The 20,702-nt window shown below is 33.2% G+C and overlaps 1 protein-coding gene across 13 annotated transcripts in view; it reads right to left on the bottom strand.

Moving 5' to 3' along the window:
• ANKHD1 (ankyrin repeat and KH domain containing 1) overlaps nt 1–20,702 on the bottom strand; it is a 172,352-nt gene that overhangs the window by 44,240 nt on the left and 107,410 nt on the right. For 12 of the 13 annotated variants that reach the window (XR_002824813.1, XM_023735600.1, XM_023735603.1 and 9 more), the window contains 5 exons: nt 18,860–18,947; nt 16,089–16,216; nt 15,774–15,917; nt 14,736–14,838; nt 5,078–5,830 (listed from right to left, as the gene is read on the bottom strand). Coding sequence is in view for 12 of the 13 variants with exons in the window: in XM_023735600.1 (XP_023591368.1) it covers nt 5,078–5,830; nt 14,736–14,838; nt 15,774–15,917; nt 16,089–16,216; nt 18,860–18,947 (1,216 nt within the window). In the remaining variant the exon portion in view is untranslated. The remainder of the gene's footprint in view (nt 1–5,077; nt 5,831–14,735; nt 14,839–15,773; nt 15,918–16,088; nt 16,217–18,859; nt 18,948–20,702) is intronic. The other variant, XM_023735602.1, reaches the window with a different exon arrangement.

Raw genomic sequence — 20,702 nt, 5'->3', positions numbered from 1 at the left:
CCCCATACAGGGGGGTTCTATCTCAAAGGGATACTGTGAGTAACCCATGACATAATGTGTGTGTATGGATTATTATATAATGAATGTAGAACATTTACCATAATGTTTGGCACATAGTAAGTGCTCAATAAATGTAACTATCAGATATTTTATGGGACTTTCAGTACCACTGCTCACTGTATTGAAGAATAAAAACATTACTACTCACTTAAGAAGGAAAAACTGAGAAAAAACATATACTCATCCATAATATAGAAAAAGACAACAAAGCTTCAGTGATGGCAATAACCTTGTATTTACACCCAGACTATAATCAATCAAAAACACATAGGACTTGAGGAAAATGTAAGCATTTCAAGTATTGGAGAATGTTTTCTCTCTAGAATTTTATATGATCGGGTCCTATTCAAGGCTACTAGTCACAACAAGAATGAATAAGTTCGTATGTTACTTGTTTAAATAAGCAAATTTTAAGATGCTCAGATAATTCTATGTGAGTTGCCCGTTCCTCTTCCCCATCAATATATATACCATCTGGGCAATATAAATTTCTGCAGCTTCTGTCACCACATAAATATACATAATTTAACAAATAGAATGATTATCATATATGTTTAGTTCACCTAGAAGACATGCACCATGGAAACAAAGTTTTGCAATTATTTGTCATTTAATAAATTAAAAGCAGACAGTATTTTGTTACACCTCCTCAAAATAGTAGCTATGCTTGAAAAACAGCTCTAGAAAACAAGACACTCAAGATTAATAGATAGCACTTTTTCAATAGTGTGATTTTAACTGTGGTCTCATAATTAACATATACCTTACTAAAGAACTACTTTTCTATCATTATTAATTTTGCTTATTCATGTTATCTCCCTCATTTTAATGAAAATCTTATTGAAAATTATTTTTAAAAATTTAATTAAGTAGGGTTATGCCAGAATGTGATGCGATAAAGGACTTCTTTACATAGCTATGTTTTAGGATTAATTACAGATGAAAAAAGATTAAAAAAGTAGCAGATTTTAATGGTACATATGGAATAAAAATTTTATTAAAAGGATATTATACTAGGACTCTTTCATAAATCCTAAAACTGTGCCTACTTCTGAACTAAATGTCTCTAAAAATGACTAAGACAGATCACTACTACAAAAATCAATATATAATTCAAATAAATTTATACACTATTCTAGAATGGGGTGACAGAAGAACTGGGTGCAATATTCTACTTGATTCTTTATGAAATTGAAGCTAGATTTGTAGGCAATGTGGAAGATACTAATAAACTTTACTATGTAAAAATCTCACTGATGTAGGTGTACATGAAATATGTTATGTGAGGTTCATAGATACAGTGACACCTGTGAGAGCTGGAACTCGACGAGACTGCCTTGTTTTTCTGGGTCTCGCAAGTTTTCCGCCTTTGACCAGGTGTAGTCTTACAACTTTTCTATCGTTCTCTATTAGTGGAAAATATTTGAGTTTTCCTTCTCTCACGGTATCCACCTTACACAGGTTCCAGCTTTTGCAGATTTTACTGTATTAAATCTCTATAATCTGTTTATGTAACATTAATTTTATTAAATGTGTTCTATATAAATAAAATATTAACATATATTAGAAGAAATTGTTATTTAAAGATATTTTACTGTAAATCACCTCAAAGTAAGAAAATTGTCTAATTACTTTTTTATTCTTAACTACTGGAGGATTACTTAAAGCAAGATACTTTTGAATTGGTATTTGTTTTAAAAGAGACTGTTTAAGGTGCCAACAACAGGAGGAACGCATGAAGATGTCAGAAAACTATATTAAAACCCACACAGAACATCAAACCTTAAAAATAATAAGGGAAACTGTCATTTAATAGAATTTAGAAGCCTAAGAAAATAACGATGCCTTTTAGATAAATTCAAAACTTCCAGTTGAATTGGATACATGCATATTACATCTAAGATTCTTAAACCAGGCTGAACTGAGTTTGAATCTTGGCTTTACCACTTACTAGCAACTTAACTGCCGAAAGCCTGAGTTTTCTCAACAGAAAAACAGACGGGGGAAGAAAATCTGTTTTATAGGATTATTGTAAATAGCCCATGAGATAATGTATATAAACCATTTAGCACAGAACTGGGTACATGGTAAGTGCTTAATAATATACATTAATTGATAATAGTTTATATTAACGAATCTTCTTTATATATTAGAAACGAAATTTTACTAGATATTTCTAGAACTGCTCAATAGTCAAAGCTATTTTGAATTTCTTTAAATGGCTTTAAATTTTCAGACCTTAGTTCCAGATATTTGAACTTTGACACTCTCTTGCTATTATGATAACTTCTAAAAGGCCAACACTCACTTCCAGAAGAAACGGACTTGAAGGACCATGCTACCAATCAAGAGTTCATATACATTCTCTCTGGGACTATATCAAGTATGATACATATAAAACTACGTACTAAAAGGCTTAGTCAGCTAATCAAGTCAAGACATTAATAAATTAAGTATATAACCAACTTATTATGACAAATATTTTGAGAGTAGAACAGTAATAAAAAATACTACTTACTCCTATATTTAAAGAGTGAAATTTATTGCTATTATATTCTCTAAAATTTTAAGACGTACAGTATTCTCTATTAAATATGAGAGATGAGAACAAGATTTAATTTAGGTAAAATCAATTACATCTTTGGCCTGCTCTCTATAACTCTACCAATATATTAATATATCTTATAATTGTTGAATTATGTATTCACTTAATTCACCCTGTTTAATTTCTTTCACTTTAAGAAAATTAAGAGAAACTCAGACTCAATAAAACAGCATGTTTTCAATTTTAAGTTAGAAAGGTCATCATCTTGAACTAAGAAAATCTAATTGTCATACATTTCAAAACAGACAACCTCTATAAAAATGGATATTTTATATGAAAATCTTTATTTTTATGACTATTTGAAAATGCTGACTGGCTGATTTACAAGTTAAAACTTATTAATAAAAGAATATTATATAATGTAGTATGCTAACCATCATTAGACATTAATACCTAACATCAAAAGTAAATCTTATGAGTTAATATATTAACATTATATATAATTAAAAGATGTTTTCTAAACCAATGTTTAATGTTTCATGTCAACTATAAAAGATCACTTCCATTTAACAAATACTTTAGTGAACTGCAGCTCTGGTGGTGCACTGGTTAAGAGCCACAGTTGCTAACCAAAAGGTCAGCAGTCCAAATCCACCAGCAGTTCCTTGGAAACCCTACAGACAGTTCTACTCTGTCCTACAGGTTGCTATGAGTCAAAATCGACTCGACAGCACAGGTTTGTTTTTGTTTTTCTTTTAGTGAATTAATCAAAATTTGACCTTCCCTATAAGAACCATCTATAAATACTATCAGAAAGTTAATAGCTACAAGTTCCCTTTAAAGCCATTTCTACATTCTTAAAAAAAAAAAAGGACAACTTCAAAGTTACAACATAACTGGATTGATCAGTAATGTGGGTTTCATAACTGCAAACTGAGTACTTAATTAGGAACATTATAAAGTCTTAAAAATTTCACTCCCAGGTCACCAGTTTCATTATTATTCAAAATCATACTTTACACTCCAGTATCTGTGTTTTTACTCAGGCTAGATATTATAACTATAAGTGGACTATAAGAGTTAATTCATAATTTATAACGGTACCTCAATACTAATGACACAAAGTTCATCTGAGTTGAGTGGCTGTGGGCTGAAGATACAAAGACCCAAATTAAAGAATAAAGACCCTTACTCCTTAATTAACTGGAAAGCATCTCCCAGCATTTTATTTTCTTTAAGGAAACTCAGACAGTCCTCCTCTGCCCAGTGATACCTACTACATATCAGAGGAGCCTCAAAGGCAACACTACAATTCTATAACCATTGGAAATCATACACTTGCCCAGTAAAATTCTGGTTTAAGTAATCTTATTCCACATTTTTAAAGATTCAGTAAAGATTAGGAAGACTGAAGGCTCACAAAAGAAGAAAGGAAACTGGTATAGCATAATTGGGATGGGAGTAGGGGAGGAGAATATGACAAGAGGAAACAGACAACAGTAAGGAAAAAAATTGTTGCAATCAAGAGACAGAGGACTGGCCTGCCTTTGAATATCACTCCAGCTACATCTTAGTTCTTGGTCTTCATCCACTGTCAACAGCCATTCTGGCTGCATTTCTGAACTGGGCTCTCATGGAGGTGATACATTCACCAGCCATCTTTAGGAAGGTAAATGATTAATTGCACTGTTTTCCCACTGCTGCAAGGACAATGAAAGGGAAAGTAAACTTGTGTACCTCATTTCACATCTAGTTGTAACTTTTCCACACAACAATAAACAGAAACATATACTTTAAGGTTATCAGGCTTTTCTTTTGTGTGTGTGTGTGTGTGTGTGTGTGTGTGTCTGTGTGTCTGTGTGTCTGTGTATCTGTCTGTGTGCTTTAATCAAGAGAGTTAATGCAAAAATCCCAACCTCCAAATCATCAAGTAATGATAATTTCAATGTACTTTAATCTTTTACCACAAATATTATAAAAACATGGGATGCTTATAGTTTTCTCTGAATACCCCTTTTAACTAGAAATATTTCAATTGATCCAATAAAATTATAAATAAAGAAAAAGCAATGTGATCTAGAATTATGATTTCCAAATATGAAAATCACCAGCAGGAAAATTTTATGTATAATCTTATGTGAACACCTCTAAGGCCTATAAACAATTCCATTTTAATATCTCCTACCCAAGACATCACACAGGGCTGTTTTGATACTAAAGATCTAAAATAAAGAATCATGATAATTTTATTTCTTCGCCATTGCAATGTAACGAAAAAGAGGGAAAAACAAACTTTTGTGTGTGTTGTTGAGTTTAGTAATATTCACTTCCAAAACACTTCAAGAAATAAGTATTTTTACAAAGATAGTTCTAAAATGGAAAAGTACAAAGTCTGTGCTTTTGCAGGGGCATATAAAGAAGATGAACACACAGATTAAAGAGAAATTATTACAGATACATTTCTTAACCCACCTGCTATCAGGTCATCAAGAGTGTCGGTAAGCGTCTGGGCTGGAGTTGCAACCATTAGTCCATCTGGTTCTTGAACTAAGAGCCCCTGACCATGTCCAGTAATAGCAATCTGAGGCTGTCCTACAATCTGCTGATTACCTGATACTTTCTGAAGTTCAAGAGAATTTGTCCCATTAGAACCTATGTCACTGGAAAAGTTACACTGTGGAGATGGTAAAGGCTGGACTGGGACAAAATCAATTTGTTTTGCCAATGGTGGAGACTCATCAACAACATCATTATCTGTAAATAAGATTGTGTCAACCTGAGGTAACTCTGAAAAGTGGTCCTCTGGGAGACTACCATCTCCTTCCCCTTCCGGGCAGACTTCTTTATGAGCGCACTGCTGGTGTAGAGATACTGTGTCTTTCTGACCTTTGGTCTCCAGGTATTCTTTGGTAAATTGTTGCTGTGTTTTCATCTGCAACTGCCTTTCCACTTTCTGCAGTTCCTTCAGTATTTTCTTCTTCTTCTGGACTTGCTCTTCTCTGTTCTTTTTAAGTTCTTCTATCTTATCTTTGTTCAGAGGTTCACCTTGAATTAACTCCAATGACTTAAGCTGTGCTTTTTCAATAGCACTAATTCTTTGTCCCAATTCATTCAGCTTGCCTTCAGTCTCCTCTACTATGCACTCCAAAGGCTGGTATGGGTGAAAAGGTGGCAGTAGGTTCTGATCTGCTACCTGCAGGGAACTGGACTTCTGCTTGGATGTACCTAAGCACATGAAAAATGTTTGAAAAAGTGCCATGCTAAAAAAAAAAAAAAAAATCAGCCTCCCCTCCCATACACACATGGACCTCCCTCCCAAAACCCTTACAACTAATGCTGTAGAATAAATGTCAGTCACACCAGTGTTAGGTAGATTAAAACCTATACTCATCTATTTCACATAGCACAAATTGGGATGTTGCCAATTCAAAAAATATGAGTTAAAAAAAATACAATCGTTAGGACAGGAAGATTTTGGAAATTAAGGCAGGGACAGGGAGAAATGGAAAACAAAGAAAAAGGAAAGGCTCTCAAAATTCTGCTTTTAGATTGGACATTTTAAAGAATATCAAATTTAAAGCAGTCTCAAAATAGGACCGAGGATACTATTAATATTAGCTTAACTGCCCATTTTGAACAATTGTTCTTTTAGCAATATTAACTGTGCAAGCAGAAATTATAAGTAAAAGTTACTACAAAAGACTATAATTTATAGATCAAAGTAGGGTAAAGTGTTTTTCAAGTTGTCAAGAAGTTTCTGTTCTTATACTAAAACATAATGTGATGTCACAGCTTTTTTGAGACATAGCCTTCTAAAATCCTCAATTAAGTAAGTCTCAACACTTGTGTACCTGAACATTATGTTAAACTTGTATCACAAAGTATATTTATTTTGAGTTTAAATAAACCCTTAAAGTAAAAGTCTATCTATGAGAGAAACAATGAATGCTACCTAGGAGAAAATCAGACTTCCTCATATAGGTTTACTCAGATTGACAGTGTATGTTAAGAAGTAAATGTATATTAAGGTTTTGAATTGCACTTAAGTTACTTTCTTTTATTCTTTCCCACTTTTGTTATTCCCTTCATGACAAGTCAGCTGAAAAATAATTACCAATATTAACAATCATAACATGTGGACATGAAAGGGAGGAAATATACTTTTTGATGTATAATAACTACTTTGAGGCAAGTTTGTGGTTTAATCTTCATACTTAGAAGAACTAGAACTATTCAGCAATAAAAAGGAACAGTACTGATACACACTACAACATGGGTGAACCTCAAAAAACATTATATTAAGTGAAATAATTCAGATACAAGAGATCGCATTTTGCGCAATTCCATTTCTATCAAATCTATAGAGAAAAGGCAAATCCAAAGAAACGAAGGAAAGCAGTAGTTGCCTGGGGCTGTAGAGGTGAGAACAAGGATTGATTGCAAGAAGGCATGAGAGATGTTTTTGGGGTGTTGGGAATGTTCTAAAACTAAGTGGTGGTGATTGTTACACAATTCTATAAATTTACTAAATTTCACTGAATTGTAAAACGAGTGAATTTCATTGTATGTAAATTAAACAATAATGAAGCAGTTTTTTTTTTTTTTTAAAAAGAAAGAACTGGGTAAAAAATAGTTAACTATTCTTTTGGATTATAGCCAACATATATGAATAACATAGCTAATTTAAGAATTTTAAAAATAAGAACATCCAATGCATTCAAAATACTTAAGTTCAAAATGAAAAACAAAATCACCCAGTAGATGTTAAAACACTCTGAATCCCAAAAGGGGGACAAATACACTAAAGAAAAAAAATCAGAGATTTAACTGCTTTTTTGTTAGAATAAGGAAATCTTAAAACTGTAGGTAGCTCAAACATCTGCAACATGTGTAGTTACTGAAAATGTCTAACACTTTTTCCCTTAGATCTTGTCTCTATCAAGGTCAGAAGCTCACAGCCCAATATCACTGCAATCACTTTAAGAGGCTTAATTAGTCCTTAAAAGTAAACTTCAGCAAAATGTATTGTCTATTCAATTTTATATTTCTATCTGAGGAAAGCAGTAGGGAAAGAGTTTAACAGAGCAAAAGCTATTAGACTTGTAAGATAATTTTATAACTACTTCCATGAGATCATATAGAAGTCCATGGTTTGGTTTATTTGTTCAAAGAGACCAGTAACAGTCAATAGGAAAGAAAAGGGAGGTAACTGCCACAAATAGCAATGTATATGTCTGCTAACAAAGAAATTTTCAGTTGTGGAATAAATTCAATGACATGAGCAGAGTAAATTTAGAAGTTCTGCAAAGACTGAATGCTCCCTTAACACTGATTAATTTCAAAACACCCTTGTATAGCTGCTATATAACTTGTATTTAAGATTAAGGAAAACTAGGTAAGAGTTCAATACTGATCATACTGGTAATTATATTATGACCAGGTTGGATAGTCACAGATTTAAAATCTTTATAAATAGTAAGATGATCTAAAATAAGAATTTTGAGGACAGTAGCAGATAGGAATGGCCCTGTCTATTTTGTTAACAAATAAAATCCAAAAAGCTTAGAATGTAAGATTACTAACTTATTAAAATGAATAAAGAGACTATAAGTCCAGAACACACGTAGCATGAAAAACAGACGACAAAGAAAGTACCGCACAAAAAGCAGTTCTTCCCAAAATAGCCAGTGGCTGAGTATATGTAACCATGAAGTTAATGAGATTGCCTAGACACACATCAAAGCACTAACATAAGCTGTAACATCAAGAATAAACCAGGCTGGTAAAAAACAGATAATGTCACCTAATTATTCCTAGAAGCTGAAGCAATACCCTTCAATTTGGGGGATAAGTGGAGAATGTGACAGGTGTCCTCATTTTAGCAACACATTATCAGTAGGTAGGTAAATAGATAGCATTATAGGACACCAGAAAATAAAATGGTTCAAACATCTCCCACTGTCAGGTACAAATCAATATATCTATTAACTGACATCACTGAGTGACACTATAAAGTAACTATTTAGGAATATACGTAAAGTCACCATCTCATCTCTTTTTGGTTCAGTTTCTATCCTATTTCTTCACTTTTCACTTTTCCTCCATTAATAAAACTAGAAAAAGTTTATAGTAGAAAACCATGATATGCAGACTGCTTAGAACAATGGCCTTTATTATAGGCAGTGAGGGAATGAGGTGCATATATATTCAACAAATACTTAGTTTACTAATCCTATCAAGTATTTGTGTCTAAAATAATTAGTGCGCTGGGCAATATGAAGATCATCACCAAAGGGAAAAAAATACATGATATACAAACAGATCTAGATTTGATTTCAGACTCCTTAGTTGGTTTTGTCTAATCCAATTTAAACCTTGTTGTGTAAATCCTTTGTTTTCTTACATCATCATATAGCACCCTACTTGAGTGTTTTTTAAACAGCATTTCCAACATTAGCATTGTGTCTTAAACAGAAAAAAAAGTTGATGAAGTAGAATAAAAAATGACACAGTGCATCAAATGTAGTAGAGTATATATTATTTCATTATGGAACTTGTGTTTGGATAAATGTATATTGTGTCCTGGATTTCAGTATAAAATATTTCTTACGTAGTCATTGTGAAAGCCACTGTCCCAGGACTGACTCATTTTCTCTTTATGTCTAAATACTTGTTTCAAAATTTCCCCCCCAAATTTTATATATATATATATACACACACACACATATATCATTAACATAGCAACCAATTAACCAAGGGTGTTCAAAGATAGAGTATCTGTTTACAAGTTAACACAGATTAATTCAGCCTTCTTCATTTTAATTTAAGCAGTTATATGTGGAAAGGCATTGCTAAATTTGGGCATACGTAAATTCACCTAAGCATGATTATATAGTGGAAATCTACTAAACTAGAAAATATTAGTAGTATTATTCCAATGGAACATTCAATTTCATTTACTGTACATATAATTTTTCTACATAATTTTTTATTATTGTAAAAATACAGGTTACATAACATTTTTAAATGATTTTATATAAAAATGTGAGAACTTTTGTTTCCTACTCTAATAAACAACTATGGAATATAAAGCAGTATGTTAATTTAATTCTTACTTCACACTTCTGTTTCTGTTTTCCATCTTTCCAGCCATTCTAGAATACTACTTAAAAAATTTTTTTTAAAGAATACTACTTATTAATTTTTTAAAATATCATCTTTAATTACATTGTCTCTCTTTTTAAAAACTCTTAGTAGTTTTCTTCTGCCTTCAGGATAGACACATCCAAACTCCCTGAGGGACTGAATTGCTGGGTGGAGGGCTGTGGGGACCATGGTCTCGGGGAACATCTAGCTCAATTGGCATAACACAGCTTATAAAGACAGTGTTCTACATTCGACCTTGGTGAGTAGTCTCTGGGGTCTTAAAAGCCTGTGAGCGGCCATCTAAGATACTCCACTGGTCTCATCCCTTCGAGAGCAAGGGAGAATGAAGAGAACAAGATACAAGGAAAAGATCAGTCCGAAGGACTAATTGTCCACAGCTACCAAGGCCTCCACCAGACTGAGTCCAGTACAGCTAGATGGTGCCCAGCTACCACCACTGACTGCTCTGACCAGGATCACAACAGAGGGTTCTGGACAGAGCTGGAGAAGGATGTATAATATAATTCTAACTCACAAAAAAAGAAAAAAGACCAGATTTACTGGCCTAAAGGAGACTGGAGAAACCCCGAGAGTATGGCCCCTAGACATCCTTTTAGCTCAGTGGTGAAGTTATCTCCGAGGTTCACCGTTCAGCCTGGGAGTGGACAGCCCCGTAAAACCAAATGAGACTAACGAGGTACAGTAGTCCAGTGACAAGGGCCAGAAGACAGAAGGGGACAAGGAAGCTGGTGATAGGAACCCAAGGTTGGGTAAGGATATTGTTTATGTGTTGTGAGATTGTTAACCATTGTCATAGGGCAACATTTGTAGTAATTGTTAAATAAACTATTTTGTTCTGTAAGCCTTCATCTTAAGTGAGAATAGCAGCACAACTGGAAGAGCGTAGTCAATGTCATTGAACTGTGCATGCAGAAATTTTTGAAATGGTGTATGTTTGGCTATGTGTATTTTCACCAAAAGAAAAAGGTTGATAAGTTAGAAGGTTGACATGTGGGGTTGTTAACCAATGTCATAAAACAATATGTGTACTACTGTTTCATGAGAAACTATTTGTTCTGTAAGCCTTCACCTGAAGTACAATTAAAAAAAAAAAATGTGAGAACTTTTGTTTCCTACTCTAATAAACAACTATGGAATATAAAGCAGTATGTTAATTTAATTCTTACTTTACACTTATGCTTCTGTTTTCCATCTTTCCAGCCATTCCAGAATACTACTTAAAAAAAATTTTTTTTTAAAGAATACTACTTATTAATTGTTTAAAACATCCTCTTTAATTACATTGTCTCTCTTTTTAAAGACTCTTAATAGTATTCTTCTGCCTTCAGGATAATCTATATTCTTAGCCTATCCTTTATTAGTTTACTCAACAAATATTTGAATATCTAGTATAAGCAAGGCACAGTGGACCATACGAAGATGAGCAATATAAACCCTGCCCTTGAGGAGCTTACAGTCTAAGAGGGGAGATAAAGCCTGTACAAATCAAAAGGTAAGGATAAAGTCTGGAGAATAAATATGCAGCACTTGGTCAGATAAACATTATGCATTCCTATGACAGGCAATTCAGCTCCTGGGTACATATCCCAAAGAAATTCTCACACAGATCCATATGGGGACTATACAAGGATTTTACCACAGCATTGTCTGTTGCGGTAGGGAATTAGAGGCAATCTGGGTAGCCATCACTGGAAGAAAGGATAATTAAAACATGAAGGACGTACAGGGTGAAGCACTGTGCCGCAGGTAGAAACAATCTAGGGTCGACACATGGATAGAACTTAAAAAGTGTTGTGTGGAAAAGTAAGAAAATGGGATCCACAGCACAATACCATTTATGTAAATTAAAAATATACATAAAAGTAATATACATTGTATAAGAACGTGTAGGAACAAAAGAATATGTACATCAAATGTATTAAAATGACTGACTATGCGGGAAGTAAGCTAAAGAGAACAGGGATAAAAGGGAATAAACAAAATAAGAGAGGAGCCACTATGACAAAGCGCCAGGAATTGAGTATGATTAACTTAACCCTCTGTACTTGAATCCCAAAGGGGAGGTGGGGGAAGGGGTAGGACGTCAAAACGCAGAAGGAAGGTCCAATAAAGCTGAGGGAGTTCAGAGAAAAGAAACTACTCCTCAAAAGGGCTTGAGGTACACAAAAAAGATGTGTTTTGTTTAATTTGATGTCATTTTAATGCTCTGAAGCAGATTAGTTCTAACTATGCAATCTATAGAAGACAAAAATGAGTCTTGTCTTTTAGAATCTCTTTAGAACTCGTTATAAGTAAGTTAGATGAAACAAATGGCCTCAATCAAAAAATTATGTACAAAACTGATTTTGGAAAGGCTAAGGGTTTACATTACATGTCTAATTTTCCATCTGAATATTTATAACTATAGTTAACATAGCTGAATAATGCCAGAAAACTGAGTAAGTCATTTTCAATTAGTTTCACATCTTGTTGAGGTGACTCTGAGGCCTCTGTCAGATGCTACCTAGAAGCTCCAATCCTTGAAAACCAACAATGGACAAGTAAGATTAGTTGCCTAAATCAGGAGGATATGGGTCAAGATGACAGAGGCCTAGACACATGGTACACATAGGGCATGAAAGAAAAGAATATCTGAGTAGGATATATAAATACATATACGAATCAAAAATAAAACACGTCGCCATCGAGTTGATTCTGACTCATAGCAAACCTACAGGACAGAGTAGAACTGCCCCACGGGGTTTCTAAGGAGTGGCTGGTGGATTTGAACTGTTGGCCTTTTGGATAGCAGCCGAGCTCTTAACAACCACGCCATCAGGGCTCCACATATATAATCAAACACCTGGGTAAGACTTGAGGACATGAATACATTTTAAAAGAATGAGGATTCAATAGTTAAAAGATTTATTAAAAACAGACATTTAGGAGTAAAATGTTGTAATAGAAGAACTTGAAAGAATGACTGCTAGAAGAGGAAAAGAAGAGAGTCCTAGAGAATAAGAACTGTTCTTCATCCCTAATCACATATACAACACAGAAGCAATAAATGGACTTAAAAGAAACAAAAATAAAAGGGTCAAATAGGAATTTCATCACTCAAAGGAGCTTCTTTAGAGACATAAATGAGAAGTTTTAAGGAGAAAAAGCAGCTTAAAAGAGAAAAATGTAATAATAGATCTTCAATCACTCAAGATAGGTTTTTCTATTTATCCCAGTGATTCAGTATATATCAACTGATTTTTCCTAATTCATAGTGATAGAATATTCTATGATACATACAATTTATACTAACATGACATTTCAACACAATACATTATCAGTTTGATCCTGCATAAATAATTATTGGATTGACAATGTCACTTGGTAGCTAGCGCCAGTAATTGCCCAAGGGTCTAGATCCAAGTGTTAATATTTTTCTCCTCTAATATCATAGTAAAACAAACGATTCCTTAAAAGGTTATTTCATTTTTACATTATTCAGTAAGTAGTAAAAAGTCAAAGTGAAAAAAATAAGTAGATACTCAGTATAAGAAGGTATTTGAGTATGAAAAACATGATTATTCTTGAGTATCAACTTCAAAAAAATCACCACCCATTCATTTACATATTAAATCTATATTAAAAATGTTTTACTTTCTTTCACATATACTCCATGTCCTTCCTAGATTATTTATTGGTCATTTTGTGGCTATGTGTTAATAACCATTTTTTTAAATGATTTTTTAATTTAGTACCAAATTTCCCTGGCCAAAGTTACTATAGTCCTCTATAGGGTTTTGCCAAACAACAAACAAACAAAAACAAAGGCATTTAAGTTTCAGTATTTTACTAAATGCTGTCAGCTGGTTATGATGCTCAGCGTTCTTAACAAGTACATGTTTAATTTGCTTTTTAATTGTTAAGATTAAAAATAGCAGTCTTCGTTTTCTGAAAAGTTTGAAAAGCTAGGTAGTTGATGGAAAACTGCTAGAATTAACTGAAGTCAGGAATACTATAGATATTTCATCTCTGAAATTAATAGTTGATAAATTAAGTAATTCTTGGGGAAGGCTTTCAATTCTCTAAATTACTAAAATTGACATAACTTGACATAACATTATAGCAGCTTCTGTTTGCTGCTATAATAGTTGACCCTTACCAACTTTTCCTTAATCATAGTATTAAATATACTAATGTATACTCATAAATCTCATTTGATTTTAAAAATCTAGGACTTGATCACCAAACCCTCAATGAAATAGGCTCATAAATTTGTTTTTATGTAGTATCTACAACCCTATGTTATCTATATTGTTTATTTTAGAGGACTCAGATAAGAAAACTATACATGAGCATCAAGTGAAGGTATTTTATACCTATAAATGAAAAGATAACAGGAAAATATCATAACTCATAAACTTGAGAACTTTAAATAGTGTACATTCCCTTTTAATATTCACTTGGATATTACTTATACACATTTATTTGTCCAGGTATACATATTGAAAAATGCTTACCCGCTATATTCAGCACTAATGAAATAAACTAAATTTAATTCTTAAACTTCTTACTCACTGAATTGAATCATTTCTACTAAGTCTTAACTACACAGCAAAAACACATTTTCATTCCTCATATTATGCTATTGTTCAAAGAATTCTCAAATGGAAAATGAATGTGTGATAAACTTTTGCTACTTTAATATGATCAAGAACTTTTTTGCTTCAAGTATTTTCATCTGTGCCGGATGAAAACTATAGGTAGCAGTGTAATTACAGGAAAACAAGAAGTCATTTTTTCCTAGCAGTTGTGTGCCTTTTCTATTTTAAACAGTCTATAAGACTATTCACATTTATCAGAATTACCTACCTCAATTAACTATGGGTACATAGTAATTGAGTACCATTAAACTTGAAGTACTTTAAAAAATTTATGAATTAGTTGACAAAATACCTATTTTAAGGAAAATAATTCATTAACTAACCTTTTTGTACTCCTAAAAGGGCAGGAGAGTTCTCCTGTGAAGATCTGTCAGGTTCCTGGGGAGGTACAACCATGGCAAGTGTATGCATTGGTACACGTGGAACCTAAAAAGTCAACTCAGAAAAAAATCATCTCAGACCAAAGAATAAAACAAAGGCCTATAAATGAAAAAAAGATGCTCTTTTAGGTTTACTTCATATACCACCAAATTCACTTTTTTTATTTCTTAAAGATAAAATAAGAAGTGTTCAGCAAAGAATAATTTCTGAGAATACTGATTGGACACACTCAGGCAATTCAGAAGGAGTCAATGATTTAAGCTAAAATGGAACTAATTATTACTGTTTTGCTAAGGAGAAAGCCTTGCTGGTTCCAGTTATAGCTAGGAGTATAAGTTATATACTCACTGGCCAATTCACCCTTGTTCAAAGTCTACATGGATCAAAAGAAAAGAAAAATCCAACACATTTCCTAAATTGGGGTATTTTAGCAGTTCTCAGGATAACTATGTAGGAAAGAACTTAGGATTTCACTGAACTTGGTATATTTTCTATATTCTCCTCATACTTTCAGGTAGGTTTAAAAATCACTTCAATGAATTTTTAGTGTATATATCCTGGTTAACTATACTTTCCTGATTGACAAAAGTAGCTATCACTAGGATAACTAATACTGCCTTGGGAGGTATTAAGGAAAAGTATGTCATTTGGGTTAAGGAGAAAATCTTTCTCTTGTTCAAGTTTATGCTCAAAGTATTTATTAAAAAACAAAAAATTCTAAAGACCTGGTTGCTGTAAGACAACTTGGAATATTTATTTATTTGATATTAAATGATTTCTTAAAATCACTGTTTTTAGTAAATAAGACAAAAAAGATTTCTACGTACCATAGAAAAAAATAAATCTTAAGTAATTTACGATGTTTATCTCAATACGCAATAGAAAAGAGAAACCCATTCTGCTTAAAACTAATTTAAACAGAAACTCCCAATCAATTTAAGGAATGTTTACATTTACAAATAAGCTTTGTTTTATTTTACCTGAGATTGATCTTGAGAAGGTGGGGTAAGCTGTGACATGTCTGTGGTAGGAACTGACAGAACATTGTTTGGATAATCCAATAGATAAGAAACAACATTGGTATGGCCACCCTTTGCAGCTTCAATGAGCATTGTTGAGCCATCCTTGGAAAAAATTGACACTATAATTAATTCTTTGTAAATTTTTTCTTGTAATCTGATTGCTACACACACTTAATTTCTTAGCAGCTCACATAAAATCAAAACTCATTTAAATAGCAATGAAAATCAAGCACTAAGAGATCAAACAAACACACATACACTTAGGTAGAATACCTTGAGTCGATGAGTAGGGTCAGCCCCATGAGCCAAGAGTAGTTCAACAACTGCCAGGTGGCCTCCTGCACATGCCAGCGACACTACTGTGTGATCATTATTGGCTGTAGCCCTATTCACATTGGCACCTTCAGAGAAAAATAAACATCAATATTAGTGAAGGTTGAAATCAAGCCAGTTCACAGACAATGCCATTAAAAAAATTTTAAGTATAACATAGATACAAAAAAGTGCACAAATCATAAGTGTATAGGTTGAAAAATTTCACAAAGTGAACACACCTGTGTAACCAGCACCAAGATCAAGAAACAGAACATTATCCACATCCCAGAAACCCCACCTTGTGCCCCCTTTCAGTCATTACCCACCCTCCCAAGGGTAACTACTATCCTGACTTCCAAACTGGTTCATAGTTTTTGAACTTTATTTGAATGGAATCATACAGTGTACTCTTTTGTGTCTGGCTTCTTTCGCTCAATATTATATTTGTGAGATTCATCCACACTGCTGCGCGTAGTTGTAGTTCGTTCATTCAATATCACTTTTAAAATGGAAAATCTAGAAGACTAAGATTAATAAATATATACAGGTTAACGTAAGCATCAAAGTAATACCATTGTATGTAACTCTCAAAATGTTTCAAAACATTTTTAATCTACTTCTAGAAAGTGGCAATATAGCCAGGTCTCAAGTAGAGAAAAAGAGAAGTTTTTTAAAACAATTTTTAAGAGAATATAATTCTTTATATCGTGTATTTTAAGAGTCAGAGGATCTAACATGGAGAAAAGACAGAGATTATCCAAATACTTTATTCGAAAGGTATTTAGTAAATTGTCCAACAGTTTTGTATAATATTCTCTGAAGAAAGTCTAAATACAAAATCTTTTCTTAGTCTCTTTTTGATAAATTATTTTTGACTCCTAGAAAAAGGAGCTGGTTTTTAGTTCAGCTACCTTTTACAGCCCCAAATGGTCCCAACTAGAAAATTAAGACTACAGCAATATTCATTCTTCCTTAATTCCAGCCTTATTTTATGCAAGAGCGAAATAAACCCTCATTTTTTAAAAATATCCAACTGAACCTAACCTTAACTTGTATAAAAGTACCTTTTAGGAAAGGCAAGACACATTAATGAACATCCTTATTTTAGCAACATGAGATTATTTTTCAAGTTGCTAATAATAATTTTAGATGGTAGGATTGTTTAGCAATTACTATAGCCCAGGAAGACTACAATCAATATGTTCCTATTCTTGACAGGCCTGGTTGTATAGTTAGTAGAGTTGTTGTTTGGTGTTGCTATGGATTGAATTGTGTCTCTCCCAAAATATGTGTTGTAAATCTTTATACCTGTGGATGTAATCCCATTTGGGAACAGAGTTTTTCTTTGTTATGTTAATGAGGCCATATCAGTGTAGGGTGTGTCTTAATGACTTCTGAGATATAGAAGACCAGCTTAGGCACAGAAGCAAGCAAGAACAGATGGAGGAACACAGATGCCACTCCACGTGAAGATCGCCAAAGAACCGAGGAATAGAAGCTGAAAAGAGACAATGAATGACCTTCCCCCAGAACCAACAGAGAGAGAAAGCCTTCCCCTAGAGCTGGTGCCCTGAATTTGGACTTCTAGCCTCCTAAACTGTGAGAAGATAAATTTCTGTTTGTTAAAGTCACCCACTTGTGGTATTTCTGTTATAGCAGCACTAAGAAACTAAGATAGGTATGATTAGGGTATCCTCTTCAGTAAAGAAGCACAAAAGAACTTCAAAGTTTATCTATCATTTCTGCGTGGTTGAATAGCTTTTACACACTATGCTATAGAACTTTATGTAAATATATGCCTTAATTGGTAGCAAACATGTAATATTAAAGAAAATAATCCCAGTTTTATCCAATTAAAGAAGAAAAAAACAAGTATATTTTAAATGATAAAATCTTGCACTGCATTTTTAATGTCACAAAATATCAGAATTCTTTTGGAATTTAGGTATAAAATTTTATTTTAATAACACACCACCACCTAAGTGGCTCTTCCTTGCATTTTACCCTCCTATCTTAGGGCCTTCCATCAGATGTCAGAGTACTTCTAAAACTATACAAAGGGTTAGGAAGAAACAAATGAAATTGTTGATATTATCATTTTTAACTCATAAAAAATGACAATTTATTATAGTTCAAATGAACAGGGGTTCAGCAGTGTTTCACTTTTGTATAGTAAAAAGTCTTGAACCAACTCTTCATCCATCATTTGAACTTCTTTGCCTAAATATATTCCTTGTAATAGTAGAATCTCTAGAGGAATATAAAAATAATAACACCCTTGTACACACATGAGGTCGCCATGAGTTAGAGTCAACTTGATGGCAACTGGTTTGGTTTTTGGTTATACTCAGTTAATTCAATGGCACCACAAATAAGTACCACAGTAGCAGATGCTCTCAACCCCATTTCCAGTCGAACTGCCTTATCATTAAGTTTAAACATATATTCTAACTACCTAAGTATAACTGGATGTTTTACATTTGGTCTTTCCAATTTTAGGGAGCAACCATATGCTGTTTGGATGATAAAAACTTAAAACTAATAAATAAAGAAAATTTCCAGTAAGCAACTCACTAACTCTCTGCTTACTAAATAAAATACAGCAACAAAAAGACTAGAATACAATACTTGCACTGTAGGTAAAGTAGCCTTAGGATAAATTGCAACACTTTAGGAATTTTTTTCAGAAATTGTAGCTTCTTGGAAATGATCACTTGCACTTTCTTTACCTTTGCTAATAAGAAATTGCACAGTGCACAAATGACCAGCTCTTGCAGCTTTCATCAAAGGTGTTCTCCCACCTTCAGATTCATGCTCCTATTAAAGAAACAGACAAAAATAATCCATCAGTTCCAATTTACTAGCCATCTCTTTTAAACACTTAGTACCAATGATATGAGAATAATGAAGATTTAATACTTACTCAATGTAGCTATTTATACCACCTACCTTAATTCCTCCAAAATACAGGATTAATTTCAGTCCACAATAGATGGTACAACTTTTTAAGGATGAGTTCAAGTTTTGCATACCAAACAATAACCATTCAAGATAATATCAATGCTTAATTTAGTCCCCAAAGAGAAACCACTGTATTTTTTCTAATTCTAAGGTAAAAGATGCTTTCCTAAATTATTCATCTGAACTGTAAAAAAGGAACCTTAGTCTCGTGAGGTGATTAGGAGAGCTTGATCTTATCATCTCAGGAGCCAATAAAAGCTCTACCATAAGATAGAAACCAATCTCTAAAGAAAAACACTACCATATATTAGGAGTAAAGGGAAAAAGAAAAGTATACCAATTAGTAGATTTTTTTAAAGAGTAGAACTTAATAGTCAAAGGCAAAAGAAGTAGTCTCATAATAGCAGAAAGACTGTTATTCTCTTTAGAAAGTTTGCCAGCAAGAGGAATGAATGATAAAACAGATTCCAACCATGCCTGATATCAAATGCCACTGAAAGGAGCTTGCTTGTTACGGTTAAGTAGTACTGTCTGTTAAAAGAATTATGAACTCTTACTACATTCATCTAAGCATTAACATGTAGCTGATATGTCACTTCTATGAAAAGTTCTCTCACCTATCCCCTCTTTCACTAGTATGCAAACATTAATTTCTGCTGTCTGGTCCTCTTTCGTTACTAAGAAAAACTTGATAAAGAATGGTGATTAAGTATGGCTTTATTTCAGCTCACTCTTAATTAACTAAGAAAATCCTTTAGCTAACACACTGTCAAATTAAAAATAGTATGCTTCTGGTTGAATTCTAGGAAGATAAAGGTAAATATCAAGGTAACCACAAAGAAAGTTAACAAACCTACTCATCAAAATAAAGAAGAAAAACAAAGTCTCAGTAAAAACAAAACCTATAAAAACAAAAGAAATGAAAAAAAAATCCACAAACAAAAGGAACTCAGCACAGAAGAGTAAGAGGAACAAAGAAAACATCAGCACCACAAAAAAAAGCACTATGAAATGCAATCCCACTCCTAGGAATATATCCTAGAGAAATAAGAGCCATCACATGAATAGACATATGCACTCCCATATTCATTGCAGCACTGTTCACAATAGCAAAAAGATGGAAACAACCTAGATGTCCATCAACAAACAAATGGATAAACAAACTATGGTATATACACACAATGGAGTATTACGCAAAGATAAAGAACAATGATGAATCTGTGAAGCATCTCCTAACATGGACGAAACTGGAAGACATTATGCTGAGTGAAATAAGTCAATCACAAAAGGACAAATACTGTATGAGACCTCTACTGTAAAAACTCATGAAAAAGTTTACACACAAATAGAAACAATCTTTGTTGGTTACGAGGGATGGAGGGGGACTAAATAGACAATAGATAAGTGGTAACTTGGGTGAAGGGGAAGACAGTACACAATACTAGGGAAGCCATGACAACTTGTACAAGGAAAGGTCATGGAAGCTCCATATACACTTCCAAACTCCCTGAGGGAGTGAATTGCTGGGCAGAGGGCTGTGGGGAGCATGGTCTTGGGAAACATATAGCTCAATTGGTATAACACAGTTTATAAAGACAATGTTCTACATTG

The sequence above is a fragment of the Trichechus manatus genome, unplaced genomic scaffold (genome assembly GCF_000243295.1).
Source record: "Trichechus manatus latirostris isolate Lorelei unplaced genomic scaffold, TriManLat1.0 scaffold00080, whole genome shotgun sequence".
Taxonomy (NCBI): domain Eukaryota; kingdom Metazoa; phylum Chordata; class Mammalia; order Sirenia; family Trichechidae; genus Trichechus; species Trichechus manatus.
The sequence above is the reverse complement of the archived record's forward strand: the minus strand, read 5'-3'. Positions and strand labels throughout refer to the sequence as shown.